The sequence below is a fragment of the Sitophilus oryzae genome, unplaced genomic scaffold (assembly GCF_002938485.1).
Source record: "Sitophilus oryzae breed Bouriz unplaced genomic scaffold, Soryzae_2.0 scaffold_297_pilon_pilon, whole genome shotgun sequence".
Classification (NCBI taxonomy): domain Eukaryota; kingdom Metazoa; phylum Arthropoda; class Insecta; order Coleoptera; family Curculionidae; genus Sitophilus; species Sitophilus oryzae.
The window spans coordinates 195,184-221,926 of record NW_022146859.1 but is presented as its reverse complement, the minus strand read 5'-3'; the positions used below and the strand labels follow the sequence as shown (position 1 = coordinate 221,926).

At 31.9% G+C, this 26,743-nt stretch overlaps 1 protein-coding gene across 1 annotated transcript; it reads right to left on the bottom strand.

Annotated features, from left to right (window-relative positions):
* Positions 1-2,668: 2,668 nt before the first annotated feature.
* On the bottom strand, positions 2,669-26,743 carry LOC115884522. The gene is made up of 7 exons (XM_030903126.1): positions 26,559-26,743; positions 19,908-20,160; positions 18,231-18,407; positions 8,976-9,196; positions 6,864-7,102; positions 6,320-6,544; positions 2,669-2,835 (listed from the first exon to the last, which is right to left on the bottom strand). Exons 1-7 carry the CDS (start codon positions 26,741-26,743, stop codon positions 2,669-2,671), a joined length of 1,467 nt encoding a protein of 488 aa, XP_030758986.1.

Genomic DNA, 26,743 nt, shown 5'->3' with positions numbered 1-26,743 from the left:
ATCCCTTTTTTTTATCAAGGGTCGATTCTAGTAAAAACTCAAAACATTTTTATATGACATACCTACTCTATTTATGGTTGGTATGATACCTGTTATTATACCTTTGAGTTTCGATGTTAAAAAATAAAAAAATAATATTTAAAGTTTTTCTACAACCACTTGTGTTTTTTATTAAATTAGTTTTTTTAGTTGTATTGTAGTCATGTACAAGGAGGACAACTGTATTTCAAATATTATATTTAATTTAACGTTTTTCAAACAGGGTTCATTAGACTATATTTCTACTAGGTACATTATTTTGAAAAAAAAAATTAAGAAAGTAACTTAAACATTCATAAAAATAGAAGTAATTACTGTTGTAGATTCTTCGTTGTATTGTAAACATTGAAACAAATGGAAGCTAAACTTTCTACCTGCTTATAGGTATTTAGAGCCAGTGTCTGACGATCTTTTTTTACGATGGCCCTAATATGTTTACTTCTAAAGTCGATAAGGGCGCCATATCAGTAGAAAAAAGAAACAGAATATCTCCTTTTTTGTCGGTCGCGCGTACACAATGCTTTTTGTTTGTTGTGAATAGCAACTTCGCTTTTTAGTTAACTCGGATATTTTAACATTTCTGAAACAATATTTTCTAATTGGTAAAACGTAAAAAATCGTTAGATTTGACAACTCTGTTGAAACTGGTCGTTCATCTGGCCGCAGCTAAAAACGCAATACATCTGGCCAGCCGACGGCCAGGTCGTTGCGACCTGGTCGTCAGTGAGTTCGAGCCCTAAGGCTTATCCCGATCCTGTCGTGTTAAGCTACACCCAAAATTCCAAATACACGTGCTTGGATTAAGGCTTGACTAAGGTTTGTAGAGCTTCAGAATTTGCAATAAAATAGCGAGCCATTTGTTACAAAACTATATAAATTATAATATCACTGTAATCACAAAACTTCAATCTCATTCCGTATTGTAACGGAATTTTAAATTATGTCTTTATTTTCGAGAAAATTTAGTCCAAACATAAAAAATATTTTGTTGATGTTTGACCATCAAAATCTTAAAAATAAAGAAGTTGGTTAAAATGTGCTACAATACGGATATAGTATAATCCTTTATCTTTAATCTCCTTCTTCATTTGTGTAAAAATACCTAGCCAGTGTTACATAAAACGTTAAATGCCGAACGTTTATTTTGCTACTTTTTCGGACTAGTGAAATAGACTCTTAAGGAAAAAGTGTCGTACTATTTTTATATTACGTGCATTACAAATGAATTAGACATCATAAAACTCCACTTTTGACAGTTTGTTTGTTTCAATTGACACATTTGAAAGTGATTCGAATTTTTACGAATTTGTTGGACTTTTCTGAAGAGTGAAGTACAAATTTTGAAAGATATTGTGTGTAAAGACTTGAATTATAATGAGATTATTGTGAATCCTAGAAATATAATTTCAAAAATATAAGCTATGCCAATTAAACTTTTAGTTAAGTAATCGAAGGCGCGATTTTTAAATTCATTGTTGCCAACCATGGACACATTCGGCGCCGGGCTGACTAACAGGAATTTAAAATTTCCCGCTGGAGATTCAGGTAGTAGCTCTGCTATAAAAAATGTCATGTTGTCACATTTATTTATTTCTTTCCTGACATTGCCATTCGTTTTGATGATATTTCAAATTAGCTTAAAAATGTATACTAACAGATCTTGCAGTTGAACATTGTTCTTTATAGAATATCTTTTAGTGCGAAGTGTACAAGATAGCTTAATAGCCTTTGCAGAAAACTCATCGCAACCTTGTTAGAATATTTTGAACACGAAAGCGGTAGTAGTGACCATTTATGTCCCCCAAGTGCTGTTAAGGATGTGAGTTTTGTTGATGTAAATATTAACTACTAACTTAAATATTAACCGTTTATATTATGTATAATTAATTTATTTTTGTTTCTCAAAATATTTTGATTTAAAGAAAATATGTAAAAGTGGACAACGCTGTGCCGGTCAAGCTTAATCACATATGACTGAAGCTTCATTCGCAACCTCGCAATTAGTGGTTTCAATTACCCTTTAAAAAACACAATAATAATAATAATTAATAGAACATCCTAGCAACAGATAGAGTTAGTCAGTTGTATCCAAAGAGAAAGCCTAATAATTACATTATAAGACAATAAATTTTTGATTTCTAACCGGAATTTCTCTTGACGGAAGATAATCAAAGCCCAAAATGACATTTCTCGCAAATTTTGAAGTATAATTAGTGGAAAAGGTAAAAGTTTGTCAACTTTTTCTACTAATTGAAAATATTTACCACTAATTCTGATGTTCTGAATGCTTACATTGAAATTAAAGGAACAAACTTCTACGCTAATGCAAACCACCAATTTATTCCACTAATTACGAGGTTCGGAATGAAGCTTAAAAGTTTATTTGGTATGATTTATAGATTATGTCATTTCCTCTGTTTTACCACCCTATTTATTTTGTTGGACAAACTAATTTACATACACCCTGTATACTACGAGTATTCCAAAACAAGCAGACCCGTTCCTATATACCGGTTCCGCACGTACTCAAAAAGTAGCGATACTTTAAATATTTCCTACCCATTTGTTACGTGTCGCAATAAGGCTTTTGGAATTGAACAGTGTTGTTGGTGACGCTAGGTGATATATTTTAGTCTTGCGCGCAGCAGTGCTTGCAGCACCTGCGGCACAGGAACACGCAGCACCCGCACATGAACAGCACCACGGAGACGGTGGCGGCGCCAACGTAGAACCAGTTGATTTTTGGGTCGGTATCACGTATGCAGAGTTCTGGAGACTCGTCGTGAAGACCATGCCCTGAAAGATAAAAAATACTTTAAATGACGCTCAAATTTTCCACAATGCACGTCATTAATCATATCTTAATTGACACTAAAGCCTATAAACATGACTAAATGGAATTTTGGCCAAAAATGTTTAAATTTCTCTTTATTTTACTTTATAGAGCAAAGGATTGTAATAATATCCAGGTCAGCAATTTAAAGATATTATTTTTAACTTTTTTATTATGAATTTGAAATCTAAGTGGTTATTATAAATAAATCAACTTCTAACAAACTATTTTCTAATGCTTTACATGTTTGAAAGGGTTACCACCCTCCCTATTGCACAAATTTACTATTCGTTCAGTTTTATTTATAGCTCTTTGAACATATCTTCTTGATATACTTCCGAATGCATTTTGTACTTCCGTATTCAATGTTTTACCCCACGTCATGGTGAAGTTTGAAGGCTTATCAATATTCAATATCAAAAGCATAGCCGGACTTGAAATTAGTTTAAATAAATTGTGTTGAAATATACAAAACAAAAAAAAAGTATAAAGTATGGCATATCATTGTACTCAGGAGACCGAGTTCATTCAAAAACCGAAATAAAAAATGCAGGTCCGTATCAAAAAAAATTAAGTCGGTCTCTGTATCTCACAAACTATCAGCTAATTTGAAAATCTAAAGATACCATCAGATAGCCCTAATCAAGTGGCTATGAGAAAGTGCAATTACTTTTTTCATTTTCTAAAAAGTAACGACAGCAAAAAATAAAATTAATTTTCAAAAAAATCCATTTTTTCTAAAAAACTCAGCAATCCTTGAAATTTTTGAAAGTTTTTTGATGGCATCTTGGTGAACATCACAATGCGCAACTTTGTCCCAATTTAACCATCTTCTTATCTATTACGGTTTCTGAGATACCAATTTTTTTGTTTTCTTCTGTTTTAAAACCTTTGTTTTCAATCAAGCTACTAATCCAGAAATGTTATGATCAACGCCAAGATGTTTTTGTATGCTTCATAGATTATCAGAAGGCTTTCGACAACGTTAAACACGATATTCTCCTAAACAGACTGCTCGAGATAGGAATAGACGCCAGGATCTATCTTGGCTCACAACCAAACCGCGGAGATAAGAGTTAACAAAAATTTATCCACAGACACCTTCAATGTGTGTCAAGGAGTCCGCAAGGGCTGTATACTGTCACCAATACTTTTTAATATATACGTCGAAAAGATATTTCAAATGGCCCTGGAAGGAGAAAGTGAGAACTCGAGTTCCAATTAACAATATAAGATATGCAGATGATACGGCAATACTAGCACCAACTTTAGAGGATCTCCAGCAAATAATAAATAAGATAGGGGACATGGGAAATCGTTTCGGTCTTAAAATCAACGCTGCTAAGACCAAACTTATGGTAATAGGACGCCAGCCTACAATCAACATCGCATTGACCGTGGATGGAAATATTATAGAGCGAGTTCCACGATTTAAATATCTGGGTGCCATGATCAATGAACGATGGGACTGCGATGAGGAAGTTAAACTTAGAACAAATTATGCAAAGTCAACATTTTTTAAACTTAAAAACTTCCTATTAGCACGCCGTCTCCCGCTAACACTTAGACTATGGGTAGTAAAATGCTACATATGGTCTATCTTACTATACGGCGCAGAAACCTGGTCTCTCAAGGCTAGAACCCTGAACCGCATCGAGGCTTTCGAAATGTGGACTCTCCGGAGACTCTTACGTGTGCCATGGACCGCACATGCCACCAACGAAGAAGTTTTAAGAACTGTAGGCTATGAACGAGAAATGCTTAACATAGTTAAAGAAAGGAAAGTCTTATACCTCGGCCATATCCTTAGAGGAGACAAATATTACATTCCTAAGCTGATTCTACAAGGAAAAATAGAGGGACGGCGAGGCCCAGGAAGAAAACAACATTCCTGGCTAAGAAACATACGGGATTGGTGTAACATCAGCGACGCAGCTACTATATTTCGAAGAGCCGAAAACGGCACTCTACACATTGTATGAAGAGTACAGACAATCGCCAACGTGCGGCTAAGCACAAGGCACAGGAAGAAGAAGAAGAGATACCAATGCTCGTACCTCGAATTTGTAGCACCCTGTATAGTATTTTTTGTAAAAATTAATTATAATCTATAATATTTTTACTATATTAAAATTTATTTGTTAAATCAAAAAAATAGGCGCTATATGTTGGTGTTTAAAATGTATATATTCATATTTTTAATTTTGTTTTCACTATGTTACACTTCTTATGATCTAATAAAACATAAAATGGTAGTAAAAAAGTCTATATTTATTATTTTATATTTTACAAGGAATAATTTTGCGCTCGAATAACGTTACCGTTTTAGTTAGCGTTAATAAATAACGGAACGCTAAAATAGTGTTATGCCAAAACTCTCCATTAGTTTCTTCCGGATCACCAGGTGGCTCTAAATGTCAAACCTATTTGCTTTATATCAGTGTCCAATCTATCTCTAGTACAGGGTGAGTCAACGATAGAGTAAAGTCCATTATCTCATTTGTTTCGAGGTTTACAAAAAAATATTAAATATAAAAATTATAGAGATGGTTAAGATACACATTTTAAAATTATTATACAGTATACAGGGTGCTTCAAAAAAGTGTGGCGAATATATCATATGTTTTTTTAAATGCCTACACCCTATTTTTTATTTCATTTTTAGATTCTGCGTAAAATTTCATAACTTTTTTATATATAATGTTATATACCTAAAACTAATAGTTTTTGTTATATTTAAATTTGTTTAAACAAATGTTAGATTGCAGTGTTATAAAAAATTGTCATTGATGGCATTAATTCTGAAGTTGGGCAACTAACATTTGGTAGGAGAATTTTATGGAGATATAGAAAAAGACCTATGTAAAGATGTTTTAGTTAGATGTTACAGGGTGTTCAAAATATATTTATGAATTTCAACTACTTAAAATCAAGAAATTTAATTTTTTTTAAGTGGTACACCCTATACATTATCATTTTTTCTGATAGATTTTTCAAAGCTTTTCAACTTTTATTAAGTATGTCATATACCTATTTTTATTAGTTTACGATTTATTCCAATTTTTTCTATTTTTACATACTTTTGACTCACCCTGTACATGGCATTTGTATGAGAGGCGCCACTCTGTATTATGTTATGTTATGAGTAGTAAACAAAAATCTCTCAATTATAAAATTCTATTAGTATTAAATAATTGTATTCAAGACTTCTCAAAAATTTACATATATAAAATGCTAATGTTCATCTGTGTCGTCTCTACTGAAGTAACGACTTGCTCTAGAAAGTTGCTTTTTTACTAAAAGATAGCTAATTGGCTCTTCTAAAAACTGTCGTCGCGGCGTAGCCTGATTTTTTGTTTTTCATTTAATTAAAAAAAATAAGTTTTTTTCCTGATGTGGCGGATGCGCCAGGCTTCAACTAGTAAATAATAATTATGAATTACTTACCTCTGGTTTCTGACGTGTTCGGACAATTGAGCACTCCGTTGCACACCAGCCTACTGGGTATGCACAGACCTTGGTCACCCGGGCAGGTGAATTCACAGCCTTCCACGTCGGGACTTCCTCCTTCGGTGAGTCGTGACGTCATCAGAGTGCCGTCCACGTTCCTCGGCAGGTGGAACAGTTCGTTCCAGGTGATTTTGAAGGCGGCTCTTGTCGGCGAGGTGCGACCTAGAGACATGATGAGGCATATAATTATTTTTGTCCCTCATGAAGTTTGTCCCTCATTTAACTGATTATAAAATTCTTGTTGTATGGTTTTTAATCAAGTTTTAAGCTATATTCAAAACCTCGCAATTAGTGGAATATATTTTAATTTTTAAAAAATGCATATATTTTAAATAAGTGAGTTAACATTACACGTATATTTAGTCAAGAAATAGAGTAAAAATCAAGAAGCCTTATTTTGTTTCTAAGTACTTTATTTGTATAAATTTGTTAAACTTTAATATTTTTACTACTACCCAAGTTATAGAGAAAGAAAACTTACCAATAAACTGAATTGTGACTGAAGGATCATTCCCATCCAAGCTAAGAAGGGGTGCAGTTAAGACAGGAAGATCTTTAACTAGAGTTACGTTTTCACCACAAAGTGACAAATATGGATCTACTCTTCCTTTCAAGAAGATGTCCACGATACCATCATCGCAAGAGTTAGAGCTAAACTTAATTCTGTCGAAGTGTAGATAGAGGTCTCTGTCTTTGTTGATTTTTATTTCCCATATACACCTATAACGCAATATTTTATGTATACTCAGGTCTAAATTCAACCAATATACAGGGTTGTTCACCACATACGACGCGGAGTATTGTAGCTAAACTATTAGATTTTTGCAAATTGTAAGTTTTGGGTTCGTTGCAGGACTATTAGAGCTACAATTTAAAAATATTTTTACAAGATACAGAGTGTCCCAAATAAATAAAAAATATCAAAGTTTTTTTTTAAGCGGAACACCCTGTATATTATTACATTTTTAGTTTCTACGATTAAAATAAAGGTAAATTTGATTAAGGTTTAAAGCATTTTAATCTTACCGTTTTTGAAATATTTAGGTTTTTGTCAAAATACAGTAATAATTTTAATGCTTTATTTCTCTAGGCGTATTTAAGTTTTTAAAACCAAATATTGTACTGAAGTATTTCTATTTACCTATTTTTTGGTGTTGCAATAATAAAAATTATACTACCTTATACAGAGTGTCTAAAAATTTATTTTAAATAATAACTAGCTTTAAACGGCAATAACTTGTTTAATTTAAATGGAACACCCTGTATATTTTAGGAGAATCAAATGCACAATTTAATTGTCTATCAAATTGTATTATATCAGTTTTTACCTATGTCTTCAGGTTTTCGTAGAAAATGCATTTTCTTATAATTTAGACCTAAATTATCAATATACCTATGGGATATTGATATTTTTGATTATTTTTAAAGATGTAACAAATTTTTAAAGGGTACAGATACCAATATGGTCGATATAGTTCGTTTATGTCATTAAAAAATAAAAAAAAATGTTTAAATATTTATAAAAGAGGACCAATTAATATAATTCCAGTATTCAAACTACATTAATGACTGTTTGTGTTGATTAATAATAATTGCTCCAAATACTAAAAAACTAAATTTTATATCTGTATTAGACAGTCTGGTAAAAAGTAACACCTTAAAAATTTTATTTAATTTTTGGGCGGAAATAATGGTGGTATATTTAATTAATGGTATAACTCTTCTATAAAGATTTAAATAGTTTTATTTTTGTATACAAATAGGTTGGTAATATTATCATTTTTAGCACCTGTACATTTTGTACATTTGTTACTTTAAAAACAATCTAAAATGTCAATATTCCATGGGTATATTGGTATATTGATAAATGAAGTCTAAATTATAAGAAAATGCATAGTTAGTCATGTGAAAGTGGTACAATACAATTTGATAGACAATTAAATTGTGCATCTGATTCTCCTAAAATATACAGGGTGTCCCATTTAAATTAAATAAGTTATTGCCGTTTAAAGCTAGAAATTATTTAAAATAAATTTCTAGACACTCTGTATGAGGTAGTATTATTTTTATTATTTCAACACAATAACTGATCAATAATTCAACTTCAGTAGATATTTAGTATTAAAAACTTTGAAACCCTTGGAGAAATGAAGCCTTAAAATTTTTACTGCAATTTCAAAGAATTGAAAATATTTCAAAAACGGTAAGGTTTAAGGGTGATAAACCTTAATCAAATTTACCTTTATTTTAATAGTAGAAACTAAAAATGTAATAATATACAGTGTGTTCCATTTAAAAAAATACAACTTTGATATTTTTATTTATTTGGGACACTCTGTATCTTGTAAACATATTTTTAAATTGTAGCTCTAATAGTCCTTCAACGAACCCAAAACTTACAATTTGTAAAAATCTAATCGTTTAGCTACAATACTCCGTGTCGTATGTGGTGAACAACCCTGTATACACAGTCAAACACAAATTCAAAGGTGTTAAAATACTCAAAAACAAAAACTAATGAATTAAATGTTTATGCAAATATTAAGTATATTTAAAAGAAGCATTGCAGTAATTAGTGTGAACGAAACGTTACCTTATGGATTTTGGTGGTTCAACAAATCCGATAGCTTCATAGTATGGATAGTGTATCTCACCATCGGTTGCAGGATACATTATGGCTGGTCCACACAAAGGTCCGTGGACAAACTCGTACGTAGCTTCGAACAGCGGCGCAGAATGTTTGAAGTAACTCAACGCACTATGAGCGCCATCTACGATTAGCTGAAGATTCAGTTGTTCACTTTTTGAGATAATCTACAAAGAAAAATCTGAATAGAATGAGGTACGGAGTGTTCGACAATGATTGAAATTGTTGTCAATACTGTCATAAGGAACCACACTTTTTACAGAAAATTACTTTGGAAATTACTTTACTTTAATTTTTATAAAATAAAAACACACTTTTATGTCTCTAGTCTAGTCTTCACAGAAGGATGTTTATTTTCGAAAAATCGAGTAATGCAAAACTTTTGAATCTAGATGTATTTTGTAGGAATGTCTCATGGTACTTGTCAAAAAACGTAAAAAAAAACAATTCTACATACAGGGTGTCCCAGAAATAAGTGCAAGTATTTTAAGGGGTGGTAGATCTCGTTACTTGGGATTCACAATTCTGAGGTAATAATCGGCGGTTGAAGCGTAGTGCTAGCCACATTACCTTCCTTGTATACCGAACGGCTCTAGTATAGCAAGCTGTACCTTGCTACTCCCAAGGCGTTAAACGCTATATACGGGAGCTATTATTATATAGATCTCGTTAAAAGAAACATATTTTCTTTTTGTCGTTTTCCAAATAAGTGTAAAATAACGGAGTTATCTCACTTTGAAAATTTGCAAAAAAAAATTTTTGCTGAAATTTTGAGAACCACTGAATCTTTTCTGGATTTTCTTTCTTGTAAATTTAATCTAATACCTAATAAATTATGATTTTTAACTAAAAACGAGGGGAGACTTGCACTTATTTCTGGGATACCCGTCACACTAGATCTCTGACTAAAATACTGCCAGTGGTTTGAGGTAAACTTAAATAATAATGAAATATTGGAAAAAACCTTGTTTGCCGGTTAAGGTTGGTTTTATCTAACTAGATATATGAAAGCTATAGAATATGGGCTACTTAAATTCTAAATGTGTTTGCATCCTGTCAAAGCTGCTGTATGGGTTGCTATATCAAAAAGAGAGTAATTGGACCAATATTTCTTATTAAAGCTAGGTAAACAGATAATTTGCCCCAATAATTTGAACCATTGTGTATCTCTTACTGTTTTTGATGTCACAATAAAGAGAGGTAAATTTTAAACACCCGGTATCTGCTAGTGAAAGACAAAAAAAGTTATCCTTCCTGATTTGTTCTTTTTTAGCCTCTCTGTATAGAGTACAAAAGAACAACCCCAAATTTTGCAAAGCATCGTCATTGTAGCTTTTAAGCAACTTATACTCTGTTATTGTGCTAGTAACAAAAAGACATAATGGATTTTTTGTGCAGGTCAAATTTATTACTTCGCTCACAATAGTGTTATTTATTAAAAGCCACTAAAAAAGCTTGAGGAATGACAAGAATGACAAGAAATATAACGCTTTCTGTAGAAGGAAATAAAATATTCTTATTTTATTGGGTTATTATGCATAAGAGATTTATCTTTGTATTTTTTTCACTGCGACATTTATATACCAGGGGAATAATACGCAATATTTTTTTTCTGAAGATTTCCTGGACATTTTAAATAACAAAATGATGAAAGAGACATCCATAGCAATGAATAAACCGGTGAAAGGAACATAGTTATCCTATCTTGGTCCAGAGTCTGTACTGGAAATACCCACATGCATTCCTGCTGCTAAAGAAATATATAAAAACAAAATAAAAAAAAATTGTGTGTGCACTATATTTGAAGTGAAACTACTAACAGCTATCAAATTCAAGGATTTGAAGTATATAGAGGGTGATTCCTGTAAGTCGGTCATTCTTTCGGGTGATGATAGAGGACGTCGAAATATTAATTCTGATATAGCACACTATAGGTCGGAAATGTCTTTTACCCAAGATACAGGATATTAAAGTTTTTGAAAAATTAAAGATATTTTTTAATAGTTTTTCAACAGTTGAAGGTATTGTTATAACATTTAATTGTTAAGAGTCTACCTAATAGAAACACTTTAAATGTAAAAAGAAGAGGTTTTATTTTCAACCAGTGGCGTAGATGTGATACGCATTGGGTAATTTTTGCAAAAAAATAGTACGCGACTGATAAAATATAAAATTTTTAGAGTTTTTTTTATTTACTCGGTTTATTTCCAAGCAAAAATGTTTCATTCATCAAAATGTTTCAAATCATTTTGTCACAATTTAAAAAAAATTAATGAGAATCTTAAATACAGCGAATTATTTTAACTAGAGGGCAGAAAACATATGTGCATCGTCAGCTCCCTTCTTCACTTACATATGAATTTAAATAGGAAGATTTAGTTCCTTAAATAAATTTTTAAAAAATTTAAAATTTATACTAGAATTTTTTTATTGTTAATAATAAAATTCTTAGTTTTAAGGTTATACTAATTCGCTTATTTAAGGTTCTCATTAAAAAAAATAAATTGTGACAAAATGATGTTAGAAAAAAGTTGCAAGATACATTTTTTCTTGGAAATAAACCAAGTAAATAAAGAAACTCCCAAATTTTTGGCGAACAGAGTCGTATTATTTTTTTTGGTAAAAATTACCCGATGCGTATCACATCTACGCCACTGGTTGAAACTAAAACCTCTTTTTTACATTTAAAGCGTCTCTGTTAGGTAGACTCCTATAATAAAATTTTATAACGATACCTTCAACTGTTAAAAACTATTAAAGAATATCTTCTATTTTTCAAAAATTTATACAGGGTGATTTTTAACCTATACGAATAAAGTTGGGAAATTATTGCTGATGACAAATAATGACTTATAATGAAAAAAAAAATATAAATGTAAAATATTTTTAGATTCTGAAATAATTTGGGTTTTTTTCACAAAAATTTATCAACTTTATCAGTAAATACAAATTCAATTTAATGGAATTTACGTTTTTTGTTTTTATTTCAAATAGTGTGTTATCTCCGTAAATAAAAATATTTAGTGTACATTCAATTTAATGAAATTTAAGTTTTTCGTTTTTATTTCAAATAGTTTGTTATCTCCGTAAATAAAAATATTTTACTAACTTTTATTTTCATTGTTAGTCATTATTTGTCATCAGTAATAATTTCCCAACTTTATGCGTATATGTTAAAAATCACCCTGTATATAAAAATTAATATTTCGACGTCCCCCATCATTTCCCGAAAGCATGGCCAACTTTCAGGAGTCACCCTGTATATTTTTTATGAATGTTTTTTATAAACTTCCAAAAAATAGAGTTAATATAAAACCGTATACTATTCTAGCTTTATAATTTTATAATGTTTTTTTAATTTTTATTAAAAAACTATCATTCTCACCCGGCCGTATAGCCCTGGATAGCCTGTGGCCATTAAACCATAATACTACTACATCAATATCTCTGACTACTACTAACTGCCACTAACCAACAATTTGTTTTGTGTGGTCTGTTTTTGTTTAAATATTATCATCATTCATGTTAGGGATTTATTTTTAAATTAATGTTAATCATTAGGCAATCAGTAAACTAATACCGTATGATCGAATAAAAACGGCGTCAGCGATGGCTATGAAATGAAGATCGCTGTCATTTTATGTGTAAATTTATATGGGAAATGTAATCGATCGTCATTTCCAAGCCAACTGGACGCCGTTTTTATTCGATCATACGGTAGAATATGTATTTCTTTTGCATAATAAAAATTGTTGCTCTAAATTTTACATAACCAAATTGCCACTCTAATTCGCTGTCTTTTTTAGACAGATGTCACTTGTCTTGTTATTATTCAATTTATTATTCAAATTCTCAGAATGCTGTTGACCAAAATTTTATCTTAAAATAAAATTTTAATCAATCACAATTGTTTATCTCCATCATTTACCGGATTAATAATACAGAAATTAGAGTTCAATTACAAACAATTTATTATTTATAGTAATTTAAAGTAATTTTATTAAATTATACAAATATTCTTATTGATTATTGGTTTGAAATATATATGACAGTGTCCTCCAATGAAAATGCGAGTTACTAACTCTAAATTCGAATTTGTGAACTGTCATTTGAAAGTGACATCAGTGAACTGACAATTGAAATAACTAGACCGTTATTCAGAAGTTACAAACCTATCGATGACAATATGCATGAAAATTTACTTTCTAGCAAACAACCAGACAATTATTGGAACACATCAAGGTTAGTACAATATCAAGTTTATTAAAGTGATTTTCTTAGCAACGTATGGCACATATCGTTACCCAGTGTTACCACAAGTTTATTTTTCACCGGGGTAGATTATCACGAGATAACGGAGTTAAATTGTTTTACAAAGGGATAGCTGTGGCAACACATATAATTTTGCTGCAACTAGCTGTTCGGCGTCAACTAAAGCTTGCTTAAAATTTCATGTTTACCGAAACTTTCTCAATATGATCCATCTGAAAAGTTCGCTAGATGATGAAATATTTGTCGCAGAACTGAAATTAATTATAACGTACTTAGGTGTCGTTTGTTTTACGCTGGCGCAATTTCACGCTGACGTGATTTATATATTTTTCAAGCAAACTTCCTCTTACATAGCTTAATATTAATTATTTGGGATCTAAGGTAATCTGGGTGTGTGCTTTATATTTCAGTCTTAACATTTGCATTGTTAGAAAAAATTATTATAATTATAAAATAGTTAATTTATTTTTTATTATAAAATATTTTTTATAACATTTCTTTGATACTAAGTAGTACTGTAAACGCAAAACATTTTCCGATGCACGTCATCAATCATATCGAAATTGACACTAAAGCTTAAAGAAATTTTAGCAAAAATGTTTAAAGTTGTTGTATAATTTAAGATACCGAGCAGCTCTTCATTTTACTTTATACAACAAATGATATATGTTATTTAGATTAAAGCTGCAAAAATTAATTTAAAGCGATTTTTATTATCGCCATGTTGGTCACATTGCGCCGCGATCACCAATGTTGTCGTTTATTATTTGACAATTATCATGTCAGTCATTATTTTGTATAATATTGTATTGTTGTTGAATTTTTGGGAATAGCTTCTTCCGATTTCTATAGTCTTTTTTAAAAATTGTACTTTTAAGCAAAAACAGTTCTTTTAAGAACTAAATTTTTATTTTTTGTATTGCATTTCTTGAAATTGTGTGTTAAAAATATGCCAAAGCATTTAAACAGTCGAAGCAAAAAGCTTGAAGCTTTTCTAATAAACTATTTTGAATGAGAACGAAACAATAAAGTCCTTTATTACCCTTGACTGCAGACAGAGAAGTAAGTTTGATTGGTAAGCATTACCACTTTTAAACTTATTTCTACTTATTTTGATTTGTAGCGACTACCTGTTGCCGTAAATTTAAATATTTCTACTGTGAGTGTTAGTGACTACTGTTAATAAATCAATTAATTAGTAAAATATTAATTATTAAATTAAAAATAAAAAGTAAAAATCTTTAAAAAATGATATAATGAATATATTGTTTCCCAATTTTACAATAAGATTCATCTCATAAATCCATCCCAATCTGGCAGCGCTGTCGCCATCGTTTGTCACTCAAAGTTCATCACGTGCATCGGAAATTGTTTTGCAATTACTTTATAAAGGTAGGTTCATATACACACGAATTGTGAAATGCTATTCCAAAGAGACACTGAACCACTGGATTACAACCACTGGATCTTTTCTGGATTTTCGTTCTTGTAAATTTAATCTAAAACCTTAGTTGCCATATTATCAAGAAATTATGTTTTTTTTAACTAAAAATTAAAAAAAATTCCAAAAATTTTTCAAAAAATTTCGAATTTTCCAACTTTTTTTCGTGAAAAAATCCTCATAGGTGTATTTCTGGGCTTGAACTATACTACCAGTTAAAATACTTGCACTTATTTCTGGGACACCTTGTATATATAATAAAATTTATTTTCGAATTTCGCTATTATATGAACGAAAAAGACGGGTTTTCAATTCGGATTTCGCAATTCGCGTGTATATGAACTTACCTTAAGAAAATTATATAATGTCTAATGGTGAATCATGTCCACACAAGTTATGACTATTTATTTTTTTAGGTGGCATTTATTTTGGAAGAAAATTCGTCTACAAATTTGTTTGTACACACCCTTAAACGGCGGCTATACGGTAGCGACTTGCCTGCACGGTAAAGTTTGCGCAAACTAGAAGGAACACTGTGCGGTGTCCACACGATGCAAGTAAGAGCGTATATACATTCGTCATTATTCTTATTCTGAATTTGTGGTTCCGTTTGTGGCCGAAATTCCGTCAAGTGACGAATTATTGTTTTTTATTGCTTATTGTTAAAGAAAAAACAGCAAAATATACGGTATAGATCAAAGTAGAGTAAAACTGGTTTTTAATTAGAAAACCATTTTCTTGTAAGCATCATTTTTTCTGTTTCTATCGGAATAATCTTTCGATTTTATCTTCCATAGGCATGGCAACGATCAATATATTTCAATGAAACTCGTCATAAACTACTTATTGGAATAAGTACGACATTTTCTAAGAGTTGATAACTAATAACACAAAACCCACAAAAGTCACAAAACTGTACCTTGAACTCGCTGAAACGTATGATATCACCCAAACTGGTTTGCGCAAACTAAAATCTTTAGCAGCGCGACGTTTACGCAGGCCGCGCTTGTTGGTTTGTGCGTGCTACCGTTTTACCGTCTACATACAGCGAGTTTCTGATACAAATAGGTTTGTGCAGGTAAGCTCGTGGTAAAGCTTGTACATGTATCCAGCCCTTTACGAATTATTAAACAGTAGTACATAACATAAAAGTATAATTTAACGAGTTAGTGCTTATATTGTAACTATTAAATTGTAACTTGTAACTATTACGAATTCGTAATAGTTCGAAAGCCCATATACGACCAAAATATTTAGTTTTTGATCGTAATAATTAATAGGATGTATTTGTTAGTCCAGTGCCATGTATTGAAAATATAGTCATCAGTAGATATGCCAATGCGACAATGATTAGAGTAGTCATTGACAGAAACCGTACTAGGAGAATTTTGCAAGAATGCATAAAAAAAATCCACTCCTTGAAACGTTTACTCAACATGTAAAAGACCATATCATAAAGTGGTATACTGAAAATTAAAAACTGCAAACCAATGGGCTCCTACCCCAGCATCCTACGGGTAGAAATTCACACTATCGAAAGATACGTACAATTTATCTTATATTAACTATCGGAAATAGGAAACAGCCATCTTATCCGATAGTCACGCAGTACTAAAAGCAATCAACTCAATAACCATCAACTCGAAGTTGGTCAAAGAATGCCTAGAGAAGCTGAACAAATTAGACAAAAAAGGCAATAAAAAAAGCAAACATTCTAGCTAGGAAAGGAGCTTTCTAAGGACTCAAAGATTTTCTTTAATTTAAGTAAAAGCAATTTTCGGATAGTCACGGGGTTTATGACAAGACACTATTTCCTGAAATAAAAATCTCAGTAGGTTGAAACTAAGAAGCAATGACGAATGCAGATTCCGTGGGGAAACATCAGAACACCGCACTGAGTGCGTCAAGAAGACAACCATTCATGTCACAAACTGTGGTACGATTCATATCATCGGAGATGGAGAACTAACCTCTATAAAACAGTCTCAGTTACTGGCTTTTGCCAAAGCCCTGAGAGTGTATGATGAATTACAATTCAAGAAAGGGGGACACAATAGATCTATAAGATCACGGTGACTAACTTCCTTACTCTCATATAATATACAGGGTCCGGCAATAGTGCGTCGGGCATCTGTAGAATTAACAACTCTCCTATAACAGTCTAATTAACAGTCTCCTAGAATTAACAACTTGAGAATTTTGTTTAAGTGCAAACCTAAAGTATGTACCAGGATATATTTCAGGAAAATATTTTAACTTCTATAGGGTGGCTCAAAAAAGTATGAGTGGACATGGATGTTTTTTTAATGGAACACCCTGTATATTATTGCATTTTTGGCTTCCTTTTCGATCAGTTTACATAACCCTAAGATATGAATAAATACATTTTGATAGTTCCAGAGATATTAAAAAATAAATCAAAAATATATCTTTTTCAGCCCTTCTTAAAAAAATTATTAAAAATACAAGAACTGTTCTGAAATCGAAACTATATTAGGTATTTACTTTAGATGGTCTGTACTTACTTTGCTATAAATATGAAAATCGTAAATTATACAGGATGTTCAAAATTCTACGCCAAACTTTCCAAAATATAAAATAATTTTTCTTCGTTTTTTTAAATGGAATACCCTGTATATTATTTTTTCAATAGACGGAGAATTAAAAAATAAACATTTTTTATATTTAGAGTGTTTCAACATTTTGAACGGTTTCGGAGATATTTGCGGTTTTATATTTCATATGGCATTTTCTACAGTAAATTTTTATCAAAGCCGCCCAATAATTTTTCTCTGGTATTTTACCATTGAACGCGTCATATGAAATAATACTGCGTGTATTTGCAAAACCGTTAAAAATTTTGAAATACTCCAAATACAAAAAATGTTCATTTTTAAACTCTCGATCTAATAAAAAAAATATACAGGGTGTTCCATTTAAAAAAACAAAGAAAAAATATTTTATATTTTAGAAACTTTGGCGTAGAATATTGAACATCCTGTATGATTCACGATTACCATATTTATAGCAAAGTAAGAACAGACCATCTAAAGTAAATACCTAATATAGTTTTTATTTCAGAACAGTTCGTGTATTTTTAATATTTTTTTAAGAAGAGCTGAAAAATATACTACATTTTTGATTTATTTTTTAATATCTCTGAAACTATCGAGATATATTTATTCATATCTTAGGGTTATGTAAAGTGATCTGAAGGGAAGCCAAAAATGCAATAATATACAGGGTGTTCCATTTAAAAAAAATCATCCAGGTCCACTCACACTTTTTTGAGCTACCCTATAGAAGTTAAAGTATTTTCCTGAAATACATCCTGGTACATACTTTAGGTTTGCACTAAAACAAAATTCTCAAGTTTTTTATTCTAGGAGCTACAGATACCCGACGCACTATTGCCGGACCCTGTATAATCTAATCTACAACATGTGTTAAATACTTAATTATTTAAGGATTTTAATAAATTGGCTTACCTGAGTTGAGAACGATTGTCTATTACAAATACAAGTGACGTCGCCAGATTGAGCGGCTTTACTCAAAGTTATCGGATACGAAGAATTCGAGCCTGGCGTCACCGGCTCCCAAACCACCAACTTATCAACTCGATCCTCCAGACAGTTTGTACAAGGGCCCGAATTATAAGGATGATCCTGCAAATAAAGTAATAAGAAACAGTTAATCGGGAACTGATTAATTTAGTTAATAAGAGTATCGATTGAAATGTACCGTGTGATTCTAGCAGTTTCAGATTTAACTTTCAAGTAAAGTTTTACTTTAAACATTTATACCGTGCTGGCAACTCTTACTTTTGGGTCGGTATTTACATGTGTGGAAGTAAATCACATAGGGATCTTATTAAGTCGGAGTGAGAGAAATGCGACCGTCCTGTTGGGGCGTTATTGTGTGGTCATATTTCTTCGGTACGTCTTTCCTATCAAGTAAAGTAAAATTACGATCGCAAACCGGTTATTTTTAAAAGACTTTTTTTCGAAAAGATAACTGGATAAAACCAGTAGATATGTTTCTGATCATCTGAAATGGAATTATAAGGATATCGTTAAGGTGTTCATATTTTTTTGTAACCAGAAAACGTCAGTAATCGCGATAATTTAAAAACTCAAGTTTTTAACACGTAACAAGCTATAACTCACGAACCACTTTAGATATTGAAACTTTTTTTTATTTTGAAGTTGGGATCTTTTACAAGATGTTTAAATAATAAAAATTCTATAGGCTTGTTTTTTCCATACAAAAATTTAAAAAAAAACATCCATTTACATTTAGTGCATAGCAATTCTCAGCAATCGTGTAACTTTTTTATTTATAAAGATTTTCACATACTGTCTGCGAAGAAAATATAGCAGAAATATTAAGAAAGTTTAAAAAAAACTACAATCTATTATTTCTAATGAATTTCGAGATATCAATTTTTGAATTCGGTGCTCTAATAGCGTGACCACTGTCAAACACCAAGTCAATTCCACTTATTTTTACCAAAAATGCAAGTGTTACTAACTTGCACTTAAAAATTTACAAGCTATAGGAAAAATTACAACGACTCGTTAATAAATAAACAAAAAATAAAGTATCATGAGACCTAATTAAATCGTGAAGCTGAACACATGAAGTACACCCTTTTCTAGAATTTTAAGTAGTGATTGGGTCGACCGGTCCACCGCGACGAATCTGCTATATACTCTTCCACGTACCCTGTGCACAGTTTCTCGGTTTATTTCGTACGTTTGGCAACGTGTTTACTGTTCTCTCTCTGTTCAGTACATTATAAACGCATTGTACTTTTCTTATGGAAAACTCGACCCAAAACTAACATTTGCCAGTATACTGTGTGACATATAAATGGCAACACCCACTACATGCTTAGATGTATTTATAATGTTTTGTCGGTTGATGAATGCCTGCATGAAGTGTAGTAAACGATAATAACATTTTTATCCCAGTCTGTTTATCAATAATTAGAGTTTATTTAACAAAAAAAAAACTTTTTTTTTTGAGAACTTATTTCTTTTGAGGCCTACAAGAGGCTGTTGCAAGGAGAGTGTTGCAATTTCTATATCACACAGTATATGTTTAATGGTCAAGACATTCAGCTACAGATATACAGTCTTCATAGTTTTTGACGGTTGTTTTACCTTAAAATTGACACAATTTATGGTCAATATCACCCTTGCAAACAGTCTCTTGTCAGTGACAAACCGGTACAAACAAGTTATATCTTCACTCGGTTGGTTCTGTTTGTAGACTAGAGTATTGAGAGGGGACCTCAGAGTTCCTTTCTTCTGTTTCCAGGAAGCAAACACTTCGTCGCACTGCTTTCCTGGTACTGGTTCTCCGAGTTTTGTGTTGTTGAAGAAGTCGTAGTGTGCCCAATAGTACAGCGATGAACTGAAAAAGAAAGAAAAATGTATAAGTTTCATATCTGTTATAGTTCTTTAAACGTATATTTTGAACACCCTGTAGGATCTAACTAGAATATCTTTACATGTATCTTTATCTTCACCTCTATAAAACTCTCCTACCAAATTTTAGTAGTCCAACTTCAGAAACGATGACATCAGTGACAATTTTTTACCTGACTTAAATCTAATATTTGTTTAAACACGTTCAAATAATACAAAAACTATTAATTTTAGGTGTATAACATCAATGGCAGATCCAAAAAATCTGAAAAAAAAGTGTCATATAATGCTGTTTTAATATAAATATTATTTTCAATTTATTTCTGTAATCTGTACATTTTCTGTTTCCTCAATAGCCTGAAGATTTTGTGGAATACCACACAAAATACACACTTTTATGCAAATGCCTAATAATGTTAACGCTTAAATTTATTTAAAAAGAGAAAAATATTTGAACCAAACCAACAATTTGTATTTACACTGGTTAACAGTAATTTTCTTAAACTATACGAATATTCCCGTTGATTATTGTGAAATAAATATGACAATATCCTCCAATGAAAATGCGAGTTGCTTAATTCTAAAAATTCTAATTCTGAGCTAACAAATGAGCTAAATGCTTTACCTAGACTGTTATTCAGAAGCTACAAATTTATCGATGGAAATGTGCACAAAAATTTACTTCTTAGCACATAACCAGAGAATACTGGGACTAGGGTTTCACGAGACTCTCGTAATTCGAAATTTCTCGTCTCGTCTCGATTTCGAGACGAGATCGAGACGAGACTGAGAATTTTTTTTTCGAGACGAGATCGAGAAAATGACTTCGAGCTTTTTCGAGATCGAGAAATTTTTTCGAGATTTCTCGATCTCGAAAAACTTTAAATGCTGCAATAACTCAACAGCTCATAAAAGGCTAGAGAAATGAAATAAAAAACTATCTTGGGAAATGATTTTAATTCATTTTAAACATAAGAAAATTAACAAAGCAAAAGTAACATAACAACGATAACAAAGGTAAAAACACAAATACTTTCATATTTTTAAAGGAAAAAAAGACTCTTAAACTAAAACGAAAAAAATAAGGGTTTAACAGGCATAAAGGTTTGACAGGCGATAGACTAGGGCATTTTACCTCCGCACAAAACAACTAATGTTAAAAACAACAAACAATGACATCAGTTAAGTACAATGCTAATTTACAGTTCTTTATTTACAATTATTACAAATAATCAAAAGAAAACTTCCCCAAAACTGTTCGATCAGTCGGTCTGTTCAGAATAAAGAAATGTAAATATAATATATTCTTGTTCCTATGGCACTATTTTTTATAAATTTCACTATTATATCCTATTGAGTTAAGCGAATCTAAGTACCTAATGTCGAAGAAAAAAAGTTTTTCAATAAAAGACTGTTTCGAGTAAACAAAAATCAGTTTGTTGCACAACGAAGTAAAAATTTTAAACTTTCATAGGTAGCTAGGTAAATTTTAAACCCATATGGGGATCAAATACTAAATTGAAAAATAAAGGAGTCGTTTTGATTTTCGCTTTTTAAAACAATATATTTTTATTTTTGGGATTTTGGGCCAAAGTCTGCGTTTTTTTTTTGTTACACATGGCTTTTAGTTCAATACCATACCTATAATAGCTCTCTATTTTATAACGTAATTTTTTAACAGAAAAAAATTACCCTATCTTTTGGTGCAGACTTTATAACATGATATTTTTTAATAATAATAAATCAGTTATTTATTTTCTAGACTCTCAAAATTTCGAGAATCTCGTATCGAGATCGAGAAATTGACTTAGAGAAAAATATCGAGACGAGAGTTTGTTAATATCTCGTCTCGATGATCGAGAACTTGGCAGTATCAAGTTTATTATAATGCTTCTCTTAGCTTTAAATCAAATTTTTTTGGTGTTTGTCGGATCATTACTCATTACTTTTTTTTCTCGCTAGCTCGCGCGTCAAGGCCATGTCGTATCAAGGCCGTGGTGTGTCATAGCAACGAATTTTTACTCCTACCACGCGTAAAGAAGTTTCGCTTCAAAAGTTATAGAATTTTAAGCAGAATATAAAAATTAAATAAAAAATGGGTGTTTTTTTGAAGCACTCTGTATACTCTATAATAATTTTAAAATATGTATCTTGACTTTCCCTATAATTTTTATATTTAACATTTTTTGTAAACCTCGAAACAAATGAGATTCCCAAAAAATCCAAAAATATACAAAGATCCAAGAATAGACTCTATCGCTGACTCACCCTGTACAACCTAACCAACATAAAAAAAATTACGCAAAAAGGGTGAGACAATGAAGTGAGATATTGCAGACCATGCATACCACCAACATATCATAAGTGCAAGTAGTAGTCGAAAGCTCGGGTTGTTCACAATAAACCTCATTGAAAAAAGCTTAAATTTAAAGAACCTGTTTTGATTTTAAAGAAGTATTTACAAATTAAATTTCTTGTTAGATTTAACAAACTCATAAAACTGCAAGATATATAGACGCAGATAGAGTTCTAAGCCGTCAACTTTGTAGCAAGTAACAATCACAACTGTTCCTATTGATTTTATCAAAAGTTTGTCAAGCAAAATTAATAAAACATCGGAAAGTTCGAAACCAAAAAGCGCACCGACTTATCTCCGAGAGAAAGAGATTTATCAGTTTTTTACTTGGTCAAAGAAACTTTAAATTTACTGACCCAACTTCAAACAAAGTACCGGGCTCAGTAACTTAATATATTTGCAATTGTAGCGATTTAAAAGGGTGGAAAATAATCGGGAATTTGAAAGTTTCACTTTGGAACTTTTCATAAAATTGAAAAAGGTCGGAATGGAGAGTTTGTAAGTGAAATTAATATGTAGAAATGCAATTTTCAGTCATATCATCATCATTTTCAGCTTATTTAACAAGTTCCAATTGCGGTGTAGCCCCCTTACATATTTAGATACTCTCTACAAAGAGAGTAATTGGGCCTATTGAGAGTCTATGGTTGCCTATGCGGGCCCAAGTTATCACTGCTAATTTTCTAATATCATGATCCCATCTCAGGTTCGGTCTTCTTCTAGGTCTTAATTTCTAGTGGGTAGGTTAGGTTAGTCATTCTGTAGTTGTTGTGGTCCACCTGCTGTCCGTTCTTCTTGCCAGGTGTCCTGCTCATTGCCACTTGAGGGATTTGATTCTGTGGATGACATCTATTACCTTGGTCTTTTGTCGTATCCACTCTACTCTTTTACGGTCTTTCTTGGTTGTTCCCAGTATATTTCCTTCCAGTGAGCGTTGTGCAACCTGCAGTTTCCTTATGATGTTCGTTTTAAATGTCCAGGTTTCGCATGCATAGGTCATGGCTGGTAGTACACATTGGTTGAATGTTTTCTTCTTTAGATAAAGTGGCATTCTAGATTTGCATATGGTTGAGTTTCATCCATAAATATTCCATGCTAATTTAATTCTTCGGTTGATTTCTGATAGTAGAGATCTCGAGCTGTGTAAGCAGAGGGAGAAGGGGGTTTCTGCATCAGGAGGATCAGGAGGATCAGAGGATCAAACGCACTGCGCATGCGCGTAAATCAGCTAGGAACATGTAAAATACGCTAATAAACAAGAATAAACAGGTTTGAACCGCTTTGAACACCTTTAAAACAGAAATAAACAGGTATGAACAAAAAATGAACAGGTCTGTTGTTTTAAGCTAAAAAGCGGTTCAAAGCTGTTCAAAAGCTGTTCAAAGCGGTTCAAACCTGTTTATTCTTGTTTATTAGCCTATCTTACATGTTCCTAGCTGATTTACGCGCATGCGCAGTGCGCCTGATCCTCTGATCCTCCTGATGCAGAAACCCCCTTCTCCCTCTACTTGTATATTATTTGTTCCAAATATATGTATTCTTCTACTATTTCCAGTTTTGTGTTATTTACTACAATGTCTTTTCTGTCTACTTGTTCATTGTACAGGGTGTCCCATTTTAGTTGAAATCATACGGTATCTCCGTTATTCGTGAAGATAGAAGGGTGCTGTTTGCACAAACCTGTTCCACTTTTTTGTCCAACGGAAGATGCCGTAAACAAAATTTTCATAGTCCTCTTCGTTTCAGAGCTACAGGGTCTTTTTGAAAATTATGCAATTTAGGACACTCCCTGTATCTGTGTTATTCTTAAAGGTATGGAGACTGTTGATTGTAGAACTTTTTACGTAGAATACAGTGGCGTAGTCTGTTATTTTACGAAAAGAATATTTTTAAAGATATGAACTAAAGTTATGTTTTCTTAAATTGAACACCCTGTATATTTATAAGTTATATGATCTGGCTTGTCATAAGCTGCTCAAAAAGATAACACTCTATATTTATTTTCACTATTTACTGCAATATTTAAAATCAAATATTAAAAGATCATATTTATTAGTAGGCCATGATTGAAAATAAAAGAAACTAAAGAATTATTAAAAGTATACTGCTATCTGTCTCTTGTTTTATTTTGAGAGCCACTAATAAATTCTTTATATATTAGGGAAACTTAACTCTCTACCACTATTTGTAAATCTTGAAAGCTATCGTATCGGAACTTTTAAATATTCCTTTAGCTAATTTACGTAAAACATACTATCAGCCAAGATGGGGCTCCCCCTCACAATTTAACTTACAACAAAAATATTAGAATTTTGTGAAATTATTATTTTTCAAATCAATGAATTGGATCCATATGATGGCCTCCCTGATTCCCGGATTTGTCCGTTCTCGATTTCTGATTTTGGGGATTTTTGAAATATGAAATATATCGTGGCAACTAACACAATGTCGAACACCTGGAAAATGCTTTAATAGTACAAGCTTTTAGATATTTGCAAACCGATCAAACCGTTAATAAATTCGGTTATAAAAAAAAAGAAAAATATATTTAGAGATTCAGTGGTAACATTCAAAAGTAAAATATATCAATTTCAAATAAAATTTTAATATGTGTATGACTATTTTAGTAAATACCATTTTGATTTTAAGAAAATGATATATTTTAAATATTGCAGTAAATAGTTAAAATAAATATAGAGTGATATATATTTATGAGAAGATCATAGCAAGGCGAATCATACGATTTATAAATATACAGGGTGTTCCATTTAAAAAAAACATAACTTTAGTTCATATTTTCAAAAATATTTTTTTCGTAGGAAAACAGACTACGCCACTGTATTCTACGTAAAAAGTTCTACAAGAACCAGTTTTCCATAATAACGGAGATACGGGGTCCCAAATTGCATAATTTTCGAAAAGACCCCGTAGCTCAGAAACGAAGAGGGCTATGAAAATTTTGTTGGCAGCATCTTCCGTTTGACAAAAAAGTGGCGCAGGTTTGTGCAAACCGCATCCTCTTATTTTTACTAATAACGGAGATACCGTATGATTTCAACTAAAATGGGACACCCTGTACATTATTCTTGTTTTTTCTAAATTAATTTTGAGACCTACTTTATTGCTGGCTGTATTTAGTTCGTTAATTTGTGTTTGTAGTTCTTCATATAACAAGAACAATTCTTCATCTAAGCCAGTAAGTTCTTCATTTAAGTCATATAACAAGAACAATTTAAGTTATTCAATTATTTGTTCAAAACAAAAACACTGGACTGTATTTTTAATAAAAAAATATACCTGTAGGTATCTGGTAGATGCACTCTTTTTCTTGTTTTGATGATTCCGGTTTTGTTTTTTTAGTACATTTTTTGTCCTAAGAAGTGTCTTTCTTCTTCATATAGTACCATCTTCTAATGAATGATCTTTTGGCAACAATCGCGGTGAAACAATGTCTGTCCTGTGCAGCTCGAAACAGCTCGTGTGAGTTTAGTTCAGTCCAGTCCAGTCTCGTAAGTTCTTCAACCAAGAGTGTTTGCATCTCACAAGTCCTCTTGTGCTTTCTACCGTTCCTTCTATAACCAACTTTAGAAGCTTTGCTCTACTATTGCGCATGACATGGCCCAGGTATGCTGACTCTCGTTTTTTTATATTTGCAAGTAATTCCCTTTCCCTGTTAAGCCTCCCAAGAACCTCTTCATTGCGTATATGATCTATCCAGTGTCTTTCTTCTTCGTATAGCACCATCTTCTAATGAATGATCTTTTGGCGACGATCGCGGTGAAACAATGTCTGTCCTGTGCAGCTCGAAACAGTTCGTGTGAGTTCAGTTCAGTCCAGTCCAGTCTCGTAAGTTATTCAACCAAGAGTGTTTGCATTTCCCAAGTCCTCTTCTGCCTTCTACCTTTCCTTCTATAATCAACTTCAGAAGCTTTGCTCTACTATTGCGCATGACATGGCCCAGGTATGCTGACTCTAGTTTTTTTTATATTTGCAAGTAATTCCCTTTCCCTGTTAAGCCTCCCAAGAACCTCTTCATTGCGTATATGATCTCTCCAGTGTCTTTCTTCTTCGTATAGTACCATCTTCTAATGCATGATCTTTTGGCGACAATTGCGGTGAAACAATGTCTATCCTGTGCAGCTCGAAACAGTTCGTGTGAGTTCAGTTCAGTCCAGTCCAGTCTCGTAAGTTCTTCAACCAAGAGTGTTTGCAT

What these genes read in the sequence shown, in the direction of transcription:
- LOC115884522 (XM_030903126.1), bottom strand. Translation starts at nt 26,743, where the DNA reads ATGCAAACACTCTTGGTTGAAGAACTTACGAGACTGGACTGGACTGAA. An exon ending in TAAATTGTGTCAATTTTAAG is followed by an intron (nt 18,408 to 19,907) that starts GTAAAACAACCG and finishes CTTTATTTGCAG; the next exon opens with GATCATCCTTATAATTCGGG. An exon ending in GAACCACCAAAATCCATAAG is followed by an intron (nt 7,103 to 8,975) that starts GTAACGTTTCGT and finishes ATTGCGTTATAG; the next exon opens with GTGTATATGGGAAATAAAAA.